General features: G+C 40.1%; 1 protein-coding gene across 1 annotated transcript in view; it reads right to left on the bottom strand.

Moving 5' to 3' along the window:
• STK31 (serine/threonine kinase 31) overlaps positions 1-21,941 on the bottom strand; it is a 32,922-nt gene extending 10,981 nt beyond the window's left edge. Inside the window, exons 1-15 of the mRNA XM_010018861.1 lie at positions 21,914-21,941; positions 21,768-21,820; positions 20,242-20,340; positions 18,784-18,858; positions 17,879-18,037; positions 16,618-16,973; positions 14,477-14,645; positions 12,403-12,518; positions 11,462-11,621; positions 10,365-10,487; positions 6,217-6,393; positions 3,536-3,652; positions 2,357-2,476; positions 1,780-1,911; positions 682-783 (exon numbers count right to left, since the gene is read on the bottom strand). Coding sequence (XP_010017163.1) covers positions 682-783; positions 1,780-1,911; positions 2,357-2,476; positions 3,536-3,652; positions 6,217-6,393; positions 10,365-10,487; positions 11,462-11,621; positions 12,403-12,518; positions 14,477-14,645; positions 16,618-16,973; positions 17,879-18,037; positions 18,784-18,858; positions 20,242-20,340; positions 21,768-21,820; positions 21,914-21,941 — 1,986 coding nt within the window. The remainder of the gene's footprint in view (positions 1-681; positions 784-1,779; positions 1,912-2,356; positions 2,477-3,535; positions 3,653-6,216; positions 6,394-10,364; positions 10,488-11,461; positions 11,622-12,402; positions 12,519-14,476; positions 14,646-16,617; positions 16,974-17,878; positions 18,038-18,783; positions 18,859-20,241; positions 20,341-21,767; positions 21,821-21,913) is intronic.
• Positions 21,942-22,186: the final 245 nt, after the last annotated feature.

Here is a 22,186-nt window from a genome sequence, read left to right as displayed (position 1 = left end):
TGGGTATTGTTAAGGCCCCAAAAGCTCATGCACTATCACAGAAAACATGTAATCTTTTCTACAAGAGCTTCTAGCAGGCCTAAACAAAGGAAAACAACTTCACTACAGGTAAGCAGAGGAAGACAGAAATAAAGTAGTAACCCAGACCAGGCCAGCATCTCATGTATTTCCAGATCCCATGCAGCTGTAATGCTGCAAGGTAACTATTACACACAAGTGTTGTATCTGCAGAGGTAAGTATATTGCCACCACAAATTATGACACCCTTCTACTTGCTCACAAGGCAATGTTTATGATTCTTCTCTCCACATACAGGACTTAGAGAAAGTGTGTCTCCTGCACTGTTTCAACCTAGTCATAAGGAAACAGTTCCTTTCTTCAGCAACTGAGCTTACACTTTCATCTGCTTCTCTTCTGGGTTGGGAACTACTTACTGCTCACATTTTTTTCCTCAGCTCATCCCCTTATGGAGAGAAGGCCTGAAGAAACTATATTCAAATAGAGATAAAACTGATCAGCCTCCATGCTTTCTACCATAGGTTTCACCAAAAAAAAGGGCCATCTTAACATTCAACACTATGAAAATCACATTTTTTATTTTAGCCAGAGCACACATTAAACTAACCGAAATGCAAGTGTGTCTCATACAGGTTTGAGTTGCCTAAGTAGTCTACTACTTACATATTCTTCTTGTTCCTTGGCTATTTCCTGAAGAACCCTATTTCGCACATCAGCAATTTCCTCTTTTATTCTTGTCATTTCACACTCACTGTAATCACCAGACTGCATTAGGAATAACAAAGTTAGTCTCATTTTGCTATTACACCAGAAAACAGTAGCCTACTATATAGGGATTAAAAAACAGCTTCCACATCACAGTTTTGGAGTTAACGTATTCTCAAATGCCTATTTACTCAATCTTCTTCCTGGAAGCCAGAGAGAATCTCTTAAAATCTAATCTCTGAGAAAGGTGCTCCCTTTATTTATGTGACAGACCAAATGTTCTAGCCCTTTGCTTCCTTGTTTCCTAAGTCAAAGAGCTTTTTTTTTTTTAATTAACTGATCACATACAATCACAACAGCAACACCATTCATCTACCAGGGATGCCAGGTTCCATCATTCATTCACTCTTTTTTCCTCTCATAAGCAGGCATTTTCCTCATGTCAGCTCATTACTCAAGAATCCTTTTCCCAACAGTTTCCTTAGTGTGTCTCATTCTAAATCCCTCTTGGAAGCTTACTGCCCCTTTACAATGCTTACAGAGAGACACAGGAAGGTTCTTCTTTTCCTTAAGCATCATCAGTATAATTAAGGTGCGATCAAACATACAGCACTGAAGCTGGAGTAATCTACATTCTTTGGACTTCCCTAAGGGGTAGTGGGGAACCCTGAAAACTAGAACAGACATTGACTTCTGTCACCAAAGAGGAGGTACACACATTATTAACAAAGCAATCCTCAACCAGGACAGTAAAAAAAGCCAAACAAAACTGTGCTGTGGACAGCAGCTATCACCAGAGGAACTTAGTTAAAAGCACAGTGCCATGACTGGGGACTGAAAGAGAAAAGTGGCCATGTTCTGAATGCTTTTTGTTTCTTTTTAAGCCATTCAGGCTTCATCTCAGGGCCTGTAAAACTTCCACAGTTAACTGCAAAACTGGGATCAGAAAACACAAACTGTTCTTAATACAGTTACCACTTAGTTGGAGTAGAAAAAAATAACATTTCTAAACCAGTCTGAAAAACAACAGATGCAAACACTGTAACATTTTCGTACTTCCTCAAAGTTGTTCTTTTCAACCAGCTTCCACCTTAACTGGGCCTTAAAAGCTTTCACATTTTTCTTAATTGACAGTAAGTTGTTAATATTGGGTCTTCTATTCAGCCATTCCTCTGCCTGTTTTTTGAACTAGGAGGAAAGGAAAAAATAAATTAGATCAGAAAGTGTTCAAGTGTTCTATTTTAATGCGCTTTAGCCCAATGCATTAAAGAAACTGCCTAAAGCCCATTTGAACTCAGCTTTTCACAGTATTTCCCCACAGAAGACAGTTTTTATTGTGTTTCATTGTAACTACATTAACAGACTTCTGAAAAAACAAATACTACCAATCTGCAGTGAACCCAGAGATTCCAGCTTCTGCTGCTTTGTTTTCTTTAAAGCATCTTTGTGTTTAACTGAAATTAATCATCAGCTGAGGTAATGTACAACTGCAACTATCAAGCTTTAACCCAACCAATCCCTCATCACCAATATGCTCCTAGAATTTCCTTATAAAACAAGACACCTTTCAAAAAGGAGTTATGTCAGAAAGGGTTACTACTGTACATCAGATATAAAGAAGGCATAAACTCACCTCAACACTGTCCAAGTACCTGTTCTCTATGACAGAGATCATACTTTGCTCTTGACAAACTTTATATATAACTTTATTGTAAGCACTCATAATGATTCTCTTCTCTGCTTCATCGTGCTCCTGGGATTGAATTACACAGAGGGAGATTAAAGATTAAAAGTTGTTCTTCATTCATACACACCAGCATTTGAGATGCAAAACCTTTACTGAGAAATTCATTATTAATGGGGGTAAAAAAAAAAAAAAAAAAAATATCATTTATCAGATTTTTCTCTCTTCTTAAAGAGATTCTAAAAGGGAAGTTAACAAGTGGAAGAGTTCATCCAAAAGTTTCAATAGAATACAACTGATTGGCACTTCTATGCAGAAGACCAATTTCATATGCCACATGCTATGAAAGCATTTCTTTCTTTTTTTAGTGGTTAAATAGATATGATGCATTAAAGCATGCAACCCTTCTTCTGAATGAGAGTCATTGATTCTACCAGTGAGCAGTCACAAGCAGACTAAGCTACCGGTTTGCTGTTAATATTATGCTACATCAAAGGACAGGTTCAGCTTTTGTTGATATGACCATTCTCTGGCACAGCAGGGACTTTAATTGCAGAGACAATGCAAGTACCTCCAAGAGTCAGCAAAAAAGAATGGAGGAAATGCTTATCAGAAAAGGTAAATAACTGGGGAAAAGGCTAACAGAAGCATAGAACAACATTATCAGGAAGGCTAGAACACCTGTTCTGGGCAAAATGAAAGTGATGAAAAACTTAAGACTGGCAAAAGTAAATTTATCCATATACATTCACGCAGAGAGGCAATCTCTTAAACATAAACTTACATTCCTGTATTTTCAACAAGCACCAAAACTCAGTAGAGCTCAAATAAAGCCTCTCTGCACACAGAGGGAGGAACCAGTTTTCCCAGTCTTTCTCAGTTAAACTAGTCATACATACAGCTAAGTTCCTGTAACCCAAAGATGTCCTCTGCCTGTTGCTTAGAAAACACATTCTGTTCTCTCTGGGGAGCAGTCTGGGAGATTTCTATCACATTTCCACAAAAGGAGATGCTGCCTTGTAGCAAATAAACTTACCTGATATATTAAGGAAAGCTTTAAACTGACATTAAAGATGTACAAAATACATAGAAGCCACCACACAGTAGGCATGATCAGAACTTACTTACATTTAAGTCAGCATCCAGTTCTTCACAAATAGCCAACTCAACCTTTTTGAGAATTTCATCTGCATTGCCAACCGCTTCCTCTAGCTCTGAAGATGCTTCTGACATCAGGTCAAAACACTTCGGGGGGGGAGGGGGGACGGGGGAGGAAGAAAAAAAAACCAAAACCAATCAGCCTTGCACTTGGAAGTAAGACATTAGCAAGCATACAGCAAAAACAAGCAAGAAATACAAAGAGTTAGTGCTACTGGAAATGTAACCAGGATTTGTGTCAGATCTCACCTTTAACTGCCTCACACGAGTGATATAAACATTTCTACAACTAACAGTTAAGATTCACCAGGCAAGAAGAAAGTTGATTCTTGCGTTGATCAGGTTTTATTCTTCTTACCTCATTTTGATTTTTACCAAAACGAAACAGTAGAAGAATTCCAATCCTTCTCTTACTGAGTTTCATGTCAAAAAATCAACATATGTACTGCCCACACAGTGATACACAAGATGCTCAATATGGCAGTTTCACTATCAAGTACGCTTTCCTTTCCTATATAGTACTAACTGAGATAAAGACACATCCTGGCATCTATTTCACAGTTTATTAAGTGTGAAATAAGGTTTAAGATTTCACCAGAAAACCGTAAGTGTTTTCACAGAAGTCAGAAATAACCTAAGCTTCACAATGTAAGACACAGAAGGTGCCAGAATAAAAACAGTAAGATCAGCTTATAATTACACCAAATGTTGTTTGCAGCAAAGTTTTGTTACTCCTATCTGCACAAGAAAAGATACTGCACTGGCAACCAGAACTAAAATGAAAATATGGTCCTGTAGTTATCACGCAAGATACAAGGAGTCATGATAGAAACCCGAGAACTCCAAACCCACTTCGTTCATTTACCTATCAAGCACATGTATTCCACTGAAGACTGTAAAAATCTTTTGTTGCCTTAACCTTAAAGGGACTACAAATAAAAATGTTAACACTTCAAGTTCAAACAGGATGTTGCTCCCCAAAGCCTGGAGCTACGTACTGGAAATGAGCCATCCAGTCTCTGAAAATGCCCTTGTCTGCCACTGACCCATTTCCTATTATAGATTCCAATCGATGCTACGCAAGATTAATGTAGATTCAGGAAGAGAGGAAGAGGAGTTATCTGTTTAAAAATAAGGGGAAAGGAAACACTTCAAAGAAACATTTCCCCTACACAATTGCTCACACTTTTTGTTAAAAAGGAGGTAGAAGTTACATTGCAACAGCACAATTGCACATCAAAAGCTGATATGATTAAGGCAGACTAAAAAAATTCTTCTTTGTTCTACCTACATGGGCTTTACCAGCTCATGCCAAAAGTCTGTATGTTTCCTGTGTCTCTGAACTGTCTGCAGAGTTCAGATTTGAAATTTGAATGAGAAGTTCATCACTACACTAACAAGCTTTAGCCACTTTCATACACGCAAAATAGCACTGAATTGCACCCAGCAATCACAGAAACCCACCTGCAGGTTTGTTTGCCCCCTCTAATAACTGACATGATTATAAACATCTGCAAGTAATTATATTTGTTAATGTTATACTGTACATGACATGCACCAACTGATGCTGCTGATGCTGAACAGCAGTTATCATCAGGTCAAGGAACAGTGTCATTCATAATAGTATCTGACCACAGTAAATGCTCTGGGATGAAATGCAAGGGCAGAAAACCCATTCACTGTGAAAGGGCACAACCCTGGTGGATTATGTACAGTTCACATGGGTAGGAAAGTTATGCTGACACAAATGACATTTGCACACAAAGCACAACAAGGAGATCAAGGAAGCTGGGCCTGCAGGAACAGAGAGAGAGAGAGAGAGAGAGAGAGAGAGAAAGCAGCTTACAGTCTTTCCAGAAAGATTAGGAGTCCTAAACTGAGCAAGAACATAGATATTACACACAGAGACAGGAAAGCCATGAAGCTACCTCGCTATTTCACACTTTCTTTACAATCAGAACTCAGTGGATGGTAACCCACTTCCACCACCCATCTCCTGTTAAGACAAACAGGACGCACTCCAACTTTCATGCTCTAAGCCTCCTACAACTCAGACTGAGAGAGACACAGAGCATCAGAATGGTATTCCAGAAAATATTGCAACACATGCAAATAGAAGTGGACAATTTATGTGCATAAATTCTCCACACTCAGCATTTCAACGAGGAAAAAAAGATTATGTATTTTTCTGCAACCTGTTCCCAGACCATGTCAAGTCAGATTGGCTGCTGCTTTGCAGCAGCATTTATGAACTTATTAACCTTTTAAAACTTTAATTTTTTTCTATCCAAAGGCCACTTGAAAGGACTAGTTAAAACATTTCAGTCACACAATGAACAGATAAAGCACACCCCTACAAAAGTTATACTTGCATAGAAGTACTGATCCTGATACAGAAGATGTTCTTTCATAAGCAAGCATAAACTCCGGCTTATCACAAAGGTACACTAAGAATAAAGGCAAATTAATACTCCATTCCTCAACACATTCCCTTTCCCTCTGTATTAAGGCACTGTCATTTACAGCCACTCTTCATGGCACAATTTCCCTGCCACAAATAGGTGTCCCTATCAATGTCTACTGCTCACTAGCTCTGTTTGTGTCATACTTCATGTTTTTCACCAACAGGGAAGACTGACTGTTCACCTTACCTTTAAGACGCCGCTGAACCAGTCAGCAAGAACTCGCAGAGCTGTGTCTGTATCATTTCTGACACAAATTAATTTCTCTGTTTTAATACTCTTCCATTTAAAGAACTCTTGAAATACTTCCTCAGCGTCATCTGCTTCAGAACCTTGACCACACATCTCCAGAGAAGCAGCCAGTTTCTGTGCATCAAATGAATCAAAACAAACAGATTTACAAACAAGAAGAATTTTGTGACCATACACTATCTATTAAAATCAAGTCATTTAACGCAGGAAAAGTTAGCACTACCTGCTGGCGTAACATTATTTCTACTACAAAAGCCTCTTTCTGTATCCAGTGAGGTATATTTTATTTACACTTTCCTCTCAGATCTAGTGGCAGTATGTCAGCCAGAAAATTCAATGCAGAGAAGGATCTCACACAGAGACCACAGAGTCTGATTTTTCCCTTCAAAACATGGAAGGAAAAGACATCTCAAAAGGTTTAACAGCTCTTAAGAAGTCATTTGTCTTCTAGTCATTTTACCCTATGGATTCAGCTTTAAAATCATACTCATCAGGATAAAGAGAAAAATGGGATTCACAGAATCATAGAACAGTTTGGGTTGGAAGGGATCTTAAAGATCATCTGGTTCCAATCCCCCTGCCACAGGCAGGGACATATTCCACTAGACCAAGAGGCTCAAAGCCCCATCCAACTTAGTCTTGACCTATAATGGTCCTCATAAAACTGCCTGAATTCAGAAAACAAAGTGAACTTGTACTAAGAAACAAGGCAAGCAGTGAGACACCCAAGGAGTGCTTTCTAGACTGGTCTCTCCCTTCAAAAGTCACTAGTCAAATCTCTTCTGATGCACCTTCATCATCACGCTGCTTCCTAGATAGAACAGCAATTACCTACACGTCTGACACCTGAAGGCTGTCTGAAACTAGTTTTACAGTCTGGAAACTTCCATTTGCATCTGAAAGTCAAGTATTCCACAAGCATATGACGCACACAGGGTCCACTTTCTTTTGAACTGTATTAGAAAAGAAAGTGAAGTGCTACGCTACATGCAAGGGAATAGCATTGAGGCTAAAGCTCAGGGCAAACAGAAACCACTTTTAAAGAAAGGGCAGCCTGTCAAACAACCTGAAGCAACAGCAGGATCAGACAGGAATGTACCAGTCAATTACCATCCTAACAGAAAGCAGCCTTCCCAACACCTGGGTAGAAAGTCCCATGGTTTAAAAAGCAATCTGCTATAGTTCAAAAGAGAAGATTCTCCCTGAACAGTGGGATTTGACTGGATGAACCTGTGTTTTTGTAAAGCTTTCAAAATCCATCATTTTACTTACCCACATCACACCTGAGAAAGGCTGCTGACAGCTTGCTTACGTACAGTGTTTCACTTTTTTCCCCCCTTTTCTCAGATCCCAGAAGATCTGAGTTAAGTATCACAGACCTTTCCAAACAACACTTCAGTCATGTTGATGAAGAAAACCACCAAAACAGCTCCCCAACTCTTGAAAGCAGTTTTCATCTTTTCATCTCTTGAGACTCAATGGCCAATACCATGGAAAAAGCAGTATGACAGAACTTAAGAGTCACTTGTCAGGAAGGAACCTTTTAGACATTTGAAATCCAGCAGTCACACAAGCAACCAAATATAACTTAAACAGACTGACACTATCACTACAGGCCAGAATGTGGCAGCAATGGCCTCCCTTTGCTGAGAACTAAAGGTACTGTGGAGGTGAGGAAGGGAGCTTGGCATGATGATGCCACAACCAGGCCTCATCTCTACACACAGACATTTGCAGCAAAAGTTCAGACTGGGGACAAAAGCCCAAGATTTTCCTTCACATAATAACTAAGTACATGCATCAAATGCACATATAACTAAATAACCAGCAAACAGTATTTTATAAGAATTATAAAACCACTTTCATAACAATAGATACTACAATGAACAGCATTCATTCAGTACAACAGACTGTTTAAAACAGCAATTTCCAACTGAGCCAAGTGACATGAGCTTTGAACAAATACACTTGTCTATAAACAAATAGAAGAAGGAGGTTTAGTGCTAAATTTATGGAGGTTAAGTCATTCGAGCGCACAACAGATTTTCCTCACATTCTGTTTTTGAACAGCTGGAATTTAATACATAAGGATACACATGGCTACAAAATGGCACGGCAAAGTAGAAGCCAGGTTCAAATGGAAGAGCTTAAAGGAGGGAGAAAGAAAAAAATCATCCTATTTAACAGCAGCCAAACGGGGATAACAGCTGAGAAAGGTGCTCAGTAAGTTTCATATCCAGTATCACGCCCCGTTTACAAAAATAGCAGCACCAGTCCCACCAGTGTAGTATCTCCACACATTCCATAAGGCTGCCCTCAACAAATTCTGTAAGTTATGTCCTATTTCTTCCCCTTTTTTTCATATTATAACACACTTCCCAAAAACATTAGTAACTTCACAGGTTATCATGCAAAGATGGCTCAGTGGCCTACATGAATTTGTCTCAGCTTCTAACAGTAGTAATTCAGAGAGAATGGAACAAGCTACTACATGCTACCAACGGGGCAGAGGAAACATGCTTACACAGAACAGCTGACAACGGGCAAGCTCACACCCTAGTTTGCTTTAGAGTAACTTACATGTATGCCCACACTCTCTGCTTTCCTCTTAACCAGTGCATTATCACTTGGGAAGCACGGAGCTCACGAACTGCTTATTTCAGTCCTAGACAGTTGCACCCAGCTGTGGATGAAGCTGTTTGAATTTGTCTGCATTTTAGGCCAGCAACAATTGTCACCAGAAGGCACAAAACAAGTCAGAAGAGATGTGTAATACAGAAGAGAGGTTTGCAATACACAGCCTCAGTGGTGGGGGCAGATCCCCCAAGCTCCCATTCTTCTGAGAGACACTGGAAAAACACTAATTTCTCTAAGACAGCACAGCATGACCTCTTCAGCTCTATAAAACTGCAACCAGCGTTCTTGGTGATATTTGGTAAATGCTTATTTCCATTTCCCTACTTAGAAGCTAGATCAAAACAATTTTCCCAATAGAAGGGAGGATCATCAGCACTGTTAAGCTAAAGCCCAAAATTCATTTGACATACCTAGAAGCATCTCAGTACCCCTTCAAGTATTTTCAAAGCACTGTTACAATTTCACTGCAGTACAATTATCTCGAAGATGCTTAATGCCTACCACCTAGTGGATTGGCACAGCATAACCTTTAAACACACCAAAAAACCAAAAACACCACAACAGAGAAAAACACAACACTACACCACGGATTTCCACGAAATCCTTACCCACCCAGTTTCTTTTCCTATCCGCATATCAGACTAGGACCAAAAAATAAGGAGCAAAACTTTTTTTGAATTACATTGAAAAATTAATTCCATTAGAAATTAAGTAATTCCATGAAAATTTGAATGCTTCCATTTATTACTGCTGCTCCAACCTTACACAAACTTATGCACAGCCTGTAACCTCAGTGATTTTTCCTAAGAACTCAATCTCATGCACATGCGGACAAATACATTGCTGGAATTGACACAGAAAAGCTGTCAAACTATTGCCAACCTTTTTCCCCTCTCCACACAAACCTGCACAGTCAAAATAAAAGCAAGACATATTTCTGAAGTTAAAGAGAAGAAATTATTTCTAGTAGCAAAGGCCAGTAACACCACCTTAGTAATATTTCAATTGGTAAAGTCCTCTTCAAAAGTTCTTACTGCCTCTAGCGAGTATATTTATTTCCCCATCTACTTCCCTACCTTCTGTTGTTGGGTTGGCCGAGAGCGACAGAGCTTCCTGGTATAAAGATGTGCTTCTGTAGAGTTTAACTCTCACGTTGAAAAAAGGCTTTAAACTTTTCACACTTTGCTACACTAGTCCAAATTACACAGCCACCTTAACAGACAGGGCTAGGAAAGCATATAATCAAACCACAAAACCCACTGCCATAATTCACAGCATAACTGCATTGACTTTTTAATTGTAGGTGTCAGACGTACAACTTAACTTGGAAGTGTCATCTAAAGCTTCGCCTGCTCCTGTCAAAGTCTCCAACTGTAAAACATTTAAGAAACACCCTCCACAGGTTCTCAGCCTTTCAGAATCAATACTTATAAGGGCAGCTTCCTTACCTGTAACGTTCTTGAGCGCTCAGAGAGGGGCAGCTGATCCACTTCCAAAATTAATTCTTTCACTGCTGAATACAAGTTCTGCTGCACCTCATCTCTCTTGCTAATCAATACATCCCCTTCATCCTATGCAGAAGGAAAAGCAAGTCCACAACTCGCACCCAAACACCACATACACAGCGTGGAAAGTGATACAAAAAAACATCATTCCTTGCAAAGTCTGAGCAGCACAATACATGCCTGACTAGGGATGGGTGAAAAAGCAAAGTTTGTTTTTAACCTCCCATGGCAGGGAGTTGGAACTAGATGATCTTAAGGTCCTTTCCAACCCTAACTATTCTATGATTCTATGACATGACCACTTTGCATAAACACAGCATCCTTTACAGTGTAAAGATATGACATTATCAGACAACTAAAGAAACAGTTTCTGCATGACTGCTGATCACAGTAGAAGTCCTAGCGGCCACTGTAAACTTAAAATGGCCTAGTTGTCCTGTAGTTTTTGATTGTATTACACAAATTAGAACTTGGATTATCCACATTCATATCAGACAAGGTATCTAAGTGACTTGACAAAATGAATAAAGTGTAATACAGCAATACGACTTCAGCAAACACGTTTAAAATGTTTTAGGTTATACCTGAAAATAGTCACAACACACTGCTTTAATTCTCCCAGACGCACAACTATCATGCCTTCCCTGCCTTATCACAACGCCGGCCACAGACCAGGGAACCTTCCTGGGCCTAAAGCAGCATCACCGCACATGAGAGACACGGTACACAACCATCCTAAAACAGCCATGCCTGCACACCCAGACAGGCTTTTTCAGATCTGTGCTTACAGAGAAGTTACACTAGATGGCAGTTTCCCCCTGTACAAGTCCATCTTTCTACACAACCGCATTTGCATACCGTGCTCTCTATCCCTCCCCAAGCTAGGGAAGCCTATACTAAGGAGTGGCATACTGCTTTAACAAAAGGTTTTGAAGACAGATGCTGCAGCTGCACAGCTATCTAGCTACACTTACAAGACTAAAATACCTTGTCAGTAGATGTTAAATTTTAGCTTGAGAAAAAAAATAATTCCAACCTACCACATTTGTGCATAACCGAATCCTCTCTTGAGCCAAGTCATACTCTCTCCAAATCTTCTTCAGCTCTTCCAAGGAACATGGAACAGTGAGACATCCTTCTGTAACCACTTTTATGGCTTCAGAGAGCTGCTCCCCAAAATGACTGGTCTTATTTGCATGCCTAAGTTGTTAAGGAAGAAACAACATTTTGCCATGTTAGTAACTCAGTTTCTTTCAAAAGGTAGCAGCAGCAATTTGTCTCATTTAGCTGTTAAATCTTTTCTTTTTTTTTTTTTTTTTTCCCCAGGAAGGAGAAAGGACCAAGAATACATTCTTTATATTTCAACACTAACAAGGCTTTGCATGGAAATTTCCTCCTGCTCTTAATTTCCCTTTTTTCCTATTCATCTTCCACAAACACATACACCAAGATATTACATTCCTTCTTAGAGAAGCTGATGGTCATTTCTATTTCAAGTCTTTGTCTCACTGCAGTTTTGTCTCTTCTTTTAAATCTAGAAAGACAAGCTGTGCTACTCAGCGACATACACCTCTCACAGCAATACAGACAGTCAAGGAACTCCGACTAAACAGCTACTTTTAACGCCTAGCTGCATTTACCAATTAGCATCTTCCTTGAAGAGGGAACTGAGAGCTTTTCTTGCAATAGCTGCAGTAATGGAGCAGAAGCAAACCAAAGTCATCTGATAAACATGGACAAGCAGGCAACACAAATTCCAATGTGAGCTTCCAAAAACCTCAGGTTTCAGCCTTGCTTTTGGGAAATACACCCCTCTGTAGATAACACTACATTTTTCTTAGAAAATTAACAAATGAAATGCATGATTTCAAGAGATTAGCAGGGCAATGAGAAATAGCACTATTTTGGGGGAGGGAAGGGGAATAAATTAAAAAAAAAAAAAAACCACAAAACAAAACAAACCAGAAACAGAACAACATACCTAACTTCTTTCAATGCTTTCATCTTAGCAGCCAAACTTCCCATTTTTGTTCCTATATAAGTATGCAGGGTCTTCTCAAAACTTTCAGCAGTTTTCCTGGATAGTTCCTTTTCTTTCTGAATTATTTATCATTTTTGGAGCAGTGTTTCAACAAAGAGAGGTAAAGACAGACCAACAGTCAAAACAGTCAGGCAGAGGTACTAACATGCAGACCACAATTTAGACTTTTGAAAACTAGAGATAAACACATAAATGCAAGCATGCACACTCACAGAACTGGCCCTCTTCAAAACACTAACAAAATGCCTAGAAAGACATGAAAACCAATGAGAATAATTTTCTTTTAATAGCTTCTTAAAGGTTAATGGTTCACTTCCTTTCTCTCATCTCAGTAGCAACGTGTTCAAGTGTGTTTCTTCAATTACCCCCCATTTGCTAGCAAGTCTTCAGGTAACATGCTGAAATATTCCCTTGCAGAAATATTCCTATCCATTAGTTGGGGGAAATCAAGTCCAGGACCTCACTAAACTCCTTACTCCCATCACTACCACGCCTCAAAGTGGTGCAGCAGAACAAGTATTGCTGTTCTACAACGCTCTATGTACAACCATCCTGACCTTCCTACAAGGAATGCTCTTGAGAGCCCACACACCACATCAGGCTATATTCCTCAAGGAACAAAGGGGCAACCTAAATTTAAAAGCTTTTGCTCTCATACCATGAAGGTGCTTTTATGAAGTCCCATTAAAGTAATGAAACAGTCTTCTAATGTTGTTAACATTTCAGACTCACTACGTATTAAAAAAAATGCCACCAACAAAAAAAAAAACAGAAGGATTTAAATAATTTTGTATTTGCAGGTAAGCATCCAAAGTCTCATGACTGCAGGGTGGTTTGTTTGGTTTTTTTTATGTACACCTCAAAGCCACCACCCTGTATCACCCTTCTAAAACACATCATTGCCTACCACAGTAATTTTAGCAGGGAGCAAGTATTTTCTTACTTAAAAGAATAACCACAACCTTTTATTTTAAAGCTGTTTACTTACAGTCAACACAAAACAGTAATTAAAATTTGCAGAAGACTGTTCCTTTAAAAAATCATCATACTACACATAAAAAAATGCTTCTAAGAATTCCTTGCATTCAACTATTTCCACTTAGATTTCGTTTTGAAAATCAGACGTGCATTCTGTTGCTTGTTAACTTATTTTGCACAAAAGTGCACAAATATCCTGTCTTCAGTGGATGGCAAATCTGTGCAATGGCAGGTTAGTATGTGTAGAAACAGAGTTGTCCTAGGTCAAGGTAACCAAGTAGCAAAGCTGGTTATCAGTTGTTCTATTCCACAAGAAAGAAAAAGGAAGCAGCTGCGTGCAAGTTCAGGTTTGGGGGTGTCAAAGGGATTTACACAATGGCAGATTTTCCTTTTGTCTCTGTAAGGATCAGAGTTTGCACAACATTTTTTCTGAATTCATGCAAAACATAACACCCTTTCACACAGTCTCTTCTTACTACTGCTGTTTATCACATTTAAAACCATTCATAACATTTTTATGCCTATCAGTAACTATTACTAAGAACTGTGCTTCTCAGATAGCGCTAGGAAATTCTCTCCTGAAAAGAAATATAAACATCTTCTCTATCACAGAGCAATTAAGGAAATACTTCCAGGTCTAGGATTCCACAGCTGCTGTGATTCTGTGATGCTTAGGAATTTTCAGCCCAACAAACAGAAAGCTGTTTTTCCCTCCAAGTGAAAAGGTGGCAAGGATTACATCCTTATATACAAACATGAAAACTCCATGTTCAAACTGAATGCCAAGCACAGTAGCAAACCAGTACATACATGAAGGGGAGCGAGTGTCCAGCCTGGACTGCAAAGCACATGCGAACACACACTGACAGCCTCTCCTCCCTGCACCAGGGCAAGTCTTCACTCAACCAGTTTAATCCTCTTGTATGCCAAACAAGAGTGCCCAGCTGAACTGCAGCACAATGAAACTATCAGACAGAAGTATTGTCAAGAACACTTGCAACAAGGGGAGAAGCATCCTCTTCACACTTCCACATACCTGAAGCTCACATTTCAGCTGTTGAACCTTCAGCTCTAGTTCCTTCTGCCTCTGCAAGAGCTCTAGGTTCTCCCTTCTCAGAACTTCTTTCTCTTCGGGCAGCTTCTGATCTGGTCTTACATGTGCCAAGTTGGTGTCTGGCACTGAGGTGAAACCTTGCACCTTTTCCCTTTTAAAAATTAATTAAGAGGAATTAAGTAATTAAAAAAAAAATACAATTCGAAAACCCCACAATGTGCATTCATTCTTGCTGTTGGAATTTCAGTAACAACCACAGAAACACATCAAAAAGTCTATAGAAGCACCTGTATAATCATGCTTTACTTCTTCAGAATTTGTATCCCTCTCCACACCATTTTTTACAAAGATTGTTACACAACACTGAGCAAAAATATACATAATCTGAAGACAACTCTTTATGTAACTTTCCACAGTCACTAACTCAAGTCTCTCCTATCCAAAGAAAAACCATCTTATGATACCACACTGCAGACCCAGAAAAGTCAAGGTCCATTGTAATTCAAGTCTTCTATGTACTAAATAAGCCAAAGCACTTTAACATTGGTGGTTTGGATCTACACCCTAAAAGTAGAACAGAGAAGTGATGTGAAGCCACCTGTGTCCAAGCACTGTGACAGTACTGTACAGTACCAAAGATCCACTAGACCCCAAACTTCACTGTCATCAGCATAGCTCTGGTGGCATTCTAGCTTCTTTCTTTCTCCATTTCCCTCATGTCATACCACCCCAAAAATGCCCGCAATGTGCAGAAAGTTAAAGGACACCAGAACACACAGAAATGGAATAGAGAATCCAGCCGCTTGGGCTGGTCAGGACAGCTTTGTGCACAGAACTATCTCAACACTATGAGCCACAAAAAAAGAAAGAAGGAAAAAGCTATTTCTTTTAAAAAATTAAGATTCAGAGCCTATCTGTATCTCAGAAAACAGGGCAGAGCACAGCATCAAATAACTCAGGCTGAGGCACTTTACCATAAATTCAGACTCTTTTGAGGGGCACCTCACTTCATATTAGTATTTGTTAACATATAGACTTGCCTAAATCATAGAATGAACTAGGTTGGAAAAGACCTTTAAGATGACCAAGTCCAATCATTACACCAGGACTGCCAAGACCACCACTGAACCATATCACTGAGAATGATCTAATTCTACACCAGATTTGGATACCATGCTGGGAAGTGTAAGGACATGCCCTCAGGTGGTTCATTAAAATGTTCAAGAAGCTCAAATTAGGGAACATTAGCGAATTCTCAACAAGTTTTTTTGGAGAACATTACTTCTTACACCCTCTCAACTTTCTGAACGCCAAGTACCATCTTTGCCACCCACAAACGTTTCTCTCAGCAGCCTGTTGCCATGGCAATGCCAGCAACTGTAGGACAAGTCTCTTTAAAAAGATTTCTGACAACAACTGTAACTGCCAACTTACCACCACCTCTTGTCAATGTAATTACAAGGTGCAGAGAAACCGTTATCCGCTAAAGCTGACTTCAAACTGTGATACTGGCTTTATTTCTTGTAAGCACACACTGTTACATTCCTACACAAATAAATCACCAAAACATGCCTGCCTGCTTGGTAAGTGTAGTTTTGCATTCCACATTTGTATCCACCAATTTTTTAATAGAGGTAAATAAATAGGGGGAAGCTACAAACAGCCTCTAGGACAAGCGTATGGAAATTCCTCAGATGCTAAAACAAACATCACTCCATTGCCTGTCACTGCAAAATCTGTTACAGGTCTCATGTCCTGCAACCTTCACTTCCAACTAAGTTTTCCAGTGTCATCTCTGCTTACTCGATGCCACCCCTTCCTTCTTTTACGAAATCTTGCATTAGTCTGTCTCTGGAAAATAAACGAGGAAGAACAAGCTATCCAACCAGCAACAACACTAATGAACAGTTTCCTACAGATTAAATTCCCACCACCACAGCATGCCTGTGCGCACACACACTCACATATTCCCTTCCACTGAGTACCTGAATTACCTGATGCTGGAAAGAGATACTGAACTTTGTATTTTAGATACTCACTTCTTCCTCCATATACCCACATCCCAGCAACTAAGCCGATCAGGTCACTCATACAAAGCTTTCTATGACATCTCACTGTCTTACTTTGGGGCAAACATCCGGTTTCCAGGAAAATTCCAATTCCTGGCGCCGGCAGGTCCTTGCTCAACGCGCCCTCTTGGGGAGCTGTGCATCGTGTGATCAGACCTGCTCAACCACAGCGGAATGGAAATCTTTATCTTCCGATTTTGTATTTGCATGACATCTGCTTTTTTCTCTTCTGCCTCTTTAGTGTATCCTGGAGATGTGCATCTTTCAGCAAACCCTGCCTTGGCCACCTCTTCTCCAATATCTATCTTTTCATATTCTGCCTGGGCAATGATGGCACCATGTTCGAGCTTGGCCTTGTGACGTATTTTTATTTCTTTTTCAAAAACTAGGCTGCTCAGGAACTTCTTCCCCTGTAAAATACAATACAGTGAAGTTGTGTACTGGACACTCAGCATACTGCCAGCTGAAACGAGCCAGTCTTCTTAGAAAAAGAAGATGAGCTTAAGTCCAAAACCCAACAAGCTGCACAGGCAAAGCTTATGTTTAGTACATTTACTCTGAAACAGTGCTTTATCTCCACAACTGTACCTCATCTAGTCACTGTCAATTACAGACAAAACTTCAAAACTTCAGCACCAACAGCTTTGAAGAATTCAGTGTCATTTGTAAGTGACACAAGTCCAAAGTCCCATCAGCCCTCAGCAGAAGTCGGCAATCAGGTTATCCAATTCTTTTAGAGGATACCAGACCAACTATGGAACGGTGTTACACAAAGTAATATGAAAATAATTGAATCATTACATTGTTTTAACAGCCTTTCAATAAATAGTCCAGAAAGCGAAATGGAATATAGCAACAAATTAATTATTATGTGTATCTGTCTTACAGAAATCTACCTTACTGAAACTACTCATTTAGAAATTCACTGAAGCAGCTCACAGATGCAAATGAATTCAGCACAGGTTCCGTGACCAATGAAAGTATTTTTGTCTCTGAAGGGAAAAGAACGGAGGTACTTTGTTTCCTTGGTACCAGACAGAACTCGGGTCAATCAGAAACAGACCTCGGGCTCTGCAGATGGCAAAAGCGTACTCTGAAAAGTCACCCCCCAGCACAACTTGAAACATTTTTTGATGAAACCATTTTAGTTTCTAGAGTATGGCCTGGGCAACAGGTCAGACAGTCCTTCCCAGCATGCCCCGCCTTCACAATTAAACATCCAGCTTTTAGAAGACTCCTCTGGTGACACTGTGCTGATATTTGGCAGCATCTGTTACAGATTCATCATCTAAATGCTTCAAAATCTGTTACTCACCTCGTCAAACATGCTTACATTCTGATCAGCTGGTATCTGCAGTCCCTGGAGTCTGTACTTCTTGGCAATGCTCGGACACTGCAAGTCCAGTGGAATTTCCACTATGTCTGATCTATTCAGAACCTCAGAATTTCCATAGTCTATGTACAATACCTGACACTGCAACAGTAACAAAATATAGAGCAGCAGAGGTTACGCAAACCTCCTCCAGAAATGTGCACTAACAACTACTGGAGTGTAAGCATTTTAACTCATGCACATGTTGCGGAGATCAGAATCTTCCATGCTAAGCCTTCAGAGGAGGGAACCAAGTCAGACAAATCTCTAATGCTGGCACCTGTCTAAAAGCTTAGCAACAAAACTTTAAGTAATAAGACAGATCTCTGATGGCATTTTTTTTTCTCTCTAAGGGCTACAATTAAGAAGCATTATAGAGGACTTTCTTCAATGGACAGGTACCTAATCTAATGTTTCCAAGCCAAAAAGCCCGTCCAGATATTACAATTTTAAATAGGAACTACTAGCCTTCTGTATCAGTCACCTAACACTGATCAGCAGCATTTGCATCAGTGCTAACATGTCACGAGAAGGCTGCCATTCTCACCACTCAGAAGTTTTGAAATTAAATTTGATTGCTTAACAGCATTAACTACCACTCGTGAACCTCTTTATCAAGAGATACAAACAGCCCTTTGCAAGCCATATCATGTTTTGCCAGTCTTTTTAACTAGCATTTATCAAAACTACAGGTCAGATGAATTTGTGTCCCACATGTATATTCACTATAGGCATTCACATAGTTTCAAATAGAGAAGGCGCTGCGTTTATTCCTATCATCCTGCATGTAGAACTGATACACAACTGAAGTCACAAAAAAAACCAAAGAAAAAACAAACAGTTCCTGCCTTTTCCTCGTTGATCACTTGCTGTACCATACACCTGTACCAACATCTATCTTCAGAAAAACAGCCACCATAAATCTGGAAATTAGGGAAAAAAGATCATGAATAGCATTCTGAAAATATAACCATGCCTCATAATGGTATTTGTAATACATTACAAATCTTATTTTCACACTCTCCTATAATTACCCCAACAGCAGTATGAAAACAAAGTAATGCATTTGATATCCTATCTCACATAACAATTGTAGAATCACAGAATGGTTTGGGTTGGAAGGGACCTTAAAGCTCATTCAGTTCCAACCCCTTAAAGCTCATTCAGTTCCACCCCCGTGCCACGGCGGGGGCCCCCTACCACTAAAACAGGCTGCTCCAAGCCCTGTCCAACCTGGCCTTCAACACTGCCAGGGATGAGGCAGCCACAGCTTCTCTGGGCACCCTGTGCCAGGGCATCAGCACCCTCACAGGCAAGAATATTTTCCTAATATCTAATGTAAACCTCCCCTCTGTCAGTTTAAAGCCATTCCCCCTGCCCTGTCATGCCCTTGTAAAAAGTCCCTCTCCAGCTCTCCTGTAGGTCCCCTTTAGGCATTAGAAGACTGCTCTAAGGTCTCCCCTGAGCTTTCTCTACTCCAAAAACAATAGCTCAAAGAAAATTTTGCACCTAGAAAAACACCAACATTTTACTCAGCAGACTCCTGGGGCTTTTCCATTAATGCGTGGCTACATTTTACGGACACTGACAGCTTAGTAAGCCTGACAAAGGAACAGGCCAGTCACACCACAAACAGGCTGGGTTTGCTGCTGGTGTGCTTTCTTCCTTTCCAAGAGGAATGCAGGTCATTCACCTGCACACACCAGACAAATTACTTTATTTAAACCTTACTTTGCAATAAGCCACCAGTACTTCACACAGAAAAACAAAAGTTGCCATCACTCTTTGTACACTTGTCATAGAACTGTTATTAGATGTCCTCGTTATCTTAGTAGTACTTTGTCCAGCATGTTTTAACTTTACAGGTTACTATAAGATCTTCTGCAGTGCTTGATATGGAGCGAAGAATTGCTTCTCTGACAAAGCACTGATCTCTTATTAAAGATAACCCATATACTAGACAACAAAAGAGAATTCAGCATTCTGTATACTACCTTCTTGTAGTGCTTCCCGAGTGTTTAATGAAGAAAAAAAAAAAAAAACAAAAAAAACCAAACAAACAAAAAAACACCAAAACCAAAGCTATGGTCACATAATTTAACTGAAATACAGAAAGATTTAAACTTTTTCAGACAAATAAGCATTTTCCTTCATTAGGAAAGCCAGCAGCTCTTAAAGAAATCTTAAGAGAATATAACCCACAGCACAACCAAAGATCAAGAAAATACCTAAGAAAGTGCTGGCATAGAATTAAGGCTTTTAGATCCAGGTGATAAACAAACTCCACACATACACAGCCTACTTACCTTATTAAAATCAGGTTTGCCAAAAACTGCATTAGCCTGGGGACAAGCTTCTGCCAGCTCACAACTTAATTTCAAGAGGTCATTACATCTACTGACATTCTAAGAAGTGTGAGAGAGAGTGTTACGAGTTATTAACTGTCACTTTTAATAGACACTTCATCGCTCGTAACAGCCCAACATTAAATCAAAACAGTTGCACTGCTGTTGAGACAAGTAATGCCCCGCCTTAAGCTTTCCATCTTCATGATTTAAAATTGTGTTTGTAAGCCTGCTCTCATTTTCTTCCAAAAATTAATGGAACAGATCAGGGCAGGTAACGTACCTCAGAAATAGTTTGCAATGAGTTTTTAACAGTTTAATTACCAGCTGCTGCAAGCAGTATACAGATCTTACTTATCGATCCTTACTCACAGATTTTAGTATGTATTTGCTGTTCTTTTTCCTTCTCTCCTTAATACAAGGAGACAACAGCTCTGGCACACCCCTTGTACTCCTTACATGCCTGACTCGGGTTTTGGTTTGCCTGAGAGCAAGCAGTCTCTTTCCAGTTACAACTTAGAACCTGGAGCGCTTTAACACTGGGTCATTTCCAGTAACACAGCATTTATTAGACAACATTCTCCACATAATTCAAAGGAAAGGATGCAGAGCTCAGAGCAGGAAAGAAAACACCAGTGCAACTCAGTATTTTTTAACATTAGAAGTACACTCCTAACTTTGGTACTTCACAAAATTAAAAAAAGCCCTATGACTGAGACTCAGAATGCCCAGGGAAGAACCTAAAGGAGAATTATCTGTGACTACTACATCTAAAAATCCCTTTATTAGAAGAAGCTATTCCATTAACAGAATCAGTAAAGTTTGGCCTCCCCTCCCCAGGTTTCTATTAGGGACTTAACAAGCAGCATTACCTCCTCCAGCTGCTCAAAGGCACAGAGGTGTTGACTTACACTACACCCCAATTAGCCAGCAGCCCGAAGAGGAAAGGCAAGCTTTGGTACACACTCTGGATTTTCCCCTCTCCCTGCTGCACCCCCGTATTAATAAAAATTACTCTTTGTTTTGGGTTTTTTACTTTTCCTCATTCCTCTCATCAACATCCTCCCATCCATCTACACCAAACTTTAAAGGACCTAGCACCTCCAAGCCACCTCCTCGTCAGGCTTCACTGAAACTGCCCCAGATGCTCAGCTGGAATAGGGGTTCCACCCCCAGCAGGGCTCCAGCTGCCTCCTACAGCATCCTTATGACAACAGCAAATAGTTTAACCCTACATTTATATTTTTGTGCCTAACAAACATTCATTAAAACCATTCAAATGGATGGACGGACAATTCTTTTTGACGTTTCACAGAAGAAAACTGATTTCGGTTTAAAAAGGAACAATACTACTTGCAATTCTGAAACCAAAATTTAGTTTTTTCACCATGAAATGCTATCATTCTCACTTCTATAGAAACTTTCAGGGGAAGGGAGGGGGTAACATGAAACACCTCAGTTAAAATCAAACAGTTATTTGAACTCACCTGTGCCCAAAATGTTACAGCATCTTCAACGTGGCTGCCCACAACATCTTCAACTTGAGGGAAGGGAAAGAAAAAAGCACAGTAAATTATTCTGAAGCGTAATATTCTGTGTTTGTTTGTTTGTTTTAAACACCACCTCGCAGTACCTTTGTCGTGCTCCTTGTCTCCGTCCATGACAACAGACTCTGCAACAGGACAAGACACCCGTAGTTACTAGAGAAGCTGAGGCGCTCCTCCAGAGGGCCGCGGAGGCACACAGCCTCACTCCCGGCCCGCTGGACGCGTCAGTGCCTCGAGCACACCACGGCTTCACGGCTCGGCAGGCTCCTCTCTCCTACCGCCTCACCCGTCTCCTGCCACCGGAGGGGCGCCCGTTGCTTTAGCTAAAAACGCGTTAAAACGCGTTAAAGCGACGCACG

The sequence above is a fragment of the Nestor notabilis genome, unplaced genomic scaffold, assembly GCF_000696875.1.
Source record: "Nestor notabilis isolate BGI_N333 unplaced genomic scaffold, ASM69687v1 scaffold897, whole genome shotgun sequence".
Classification (NCBI taxonomy): domain Eukaryota; kingdom Metazoa; phylum Chordata; class Aves; order Psittaciformes; family Psittacidae; genus Nestor; species Nestor notabilis.
The sequence above is the reverse complement of the archived record's forward strand: the minus strand, read 5'-3'. Positions and strand labels throughout refer to the sequence as shown.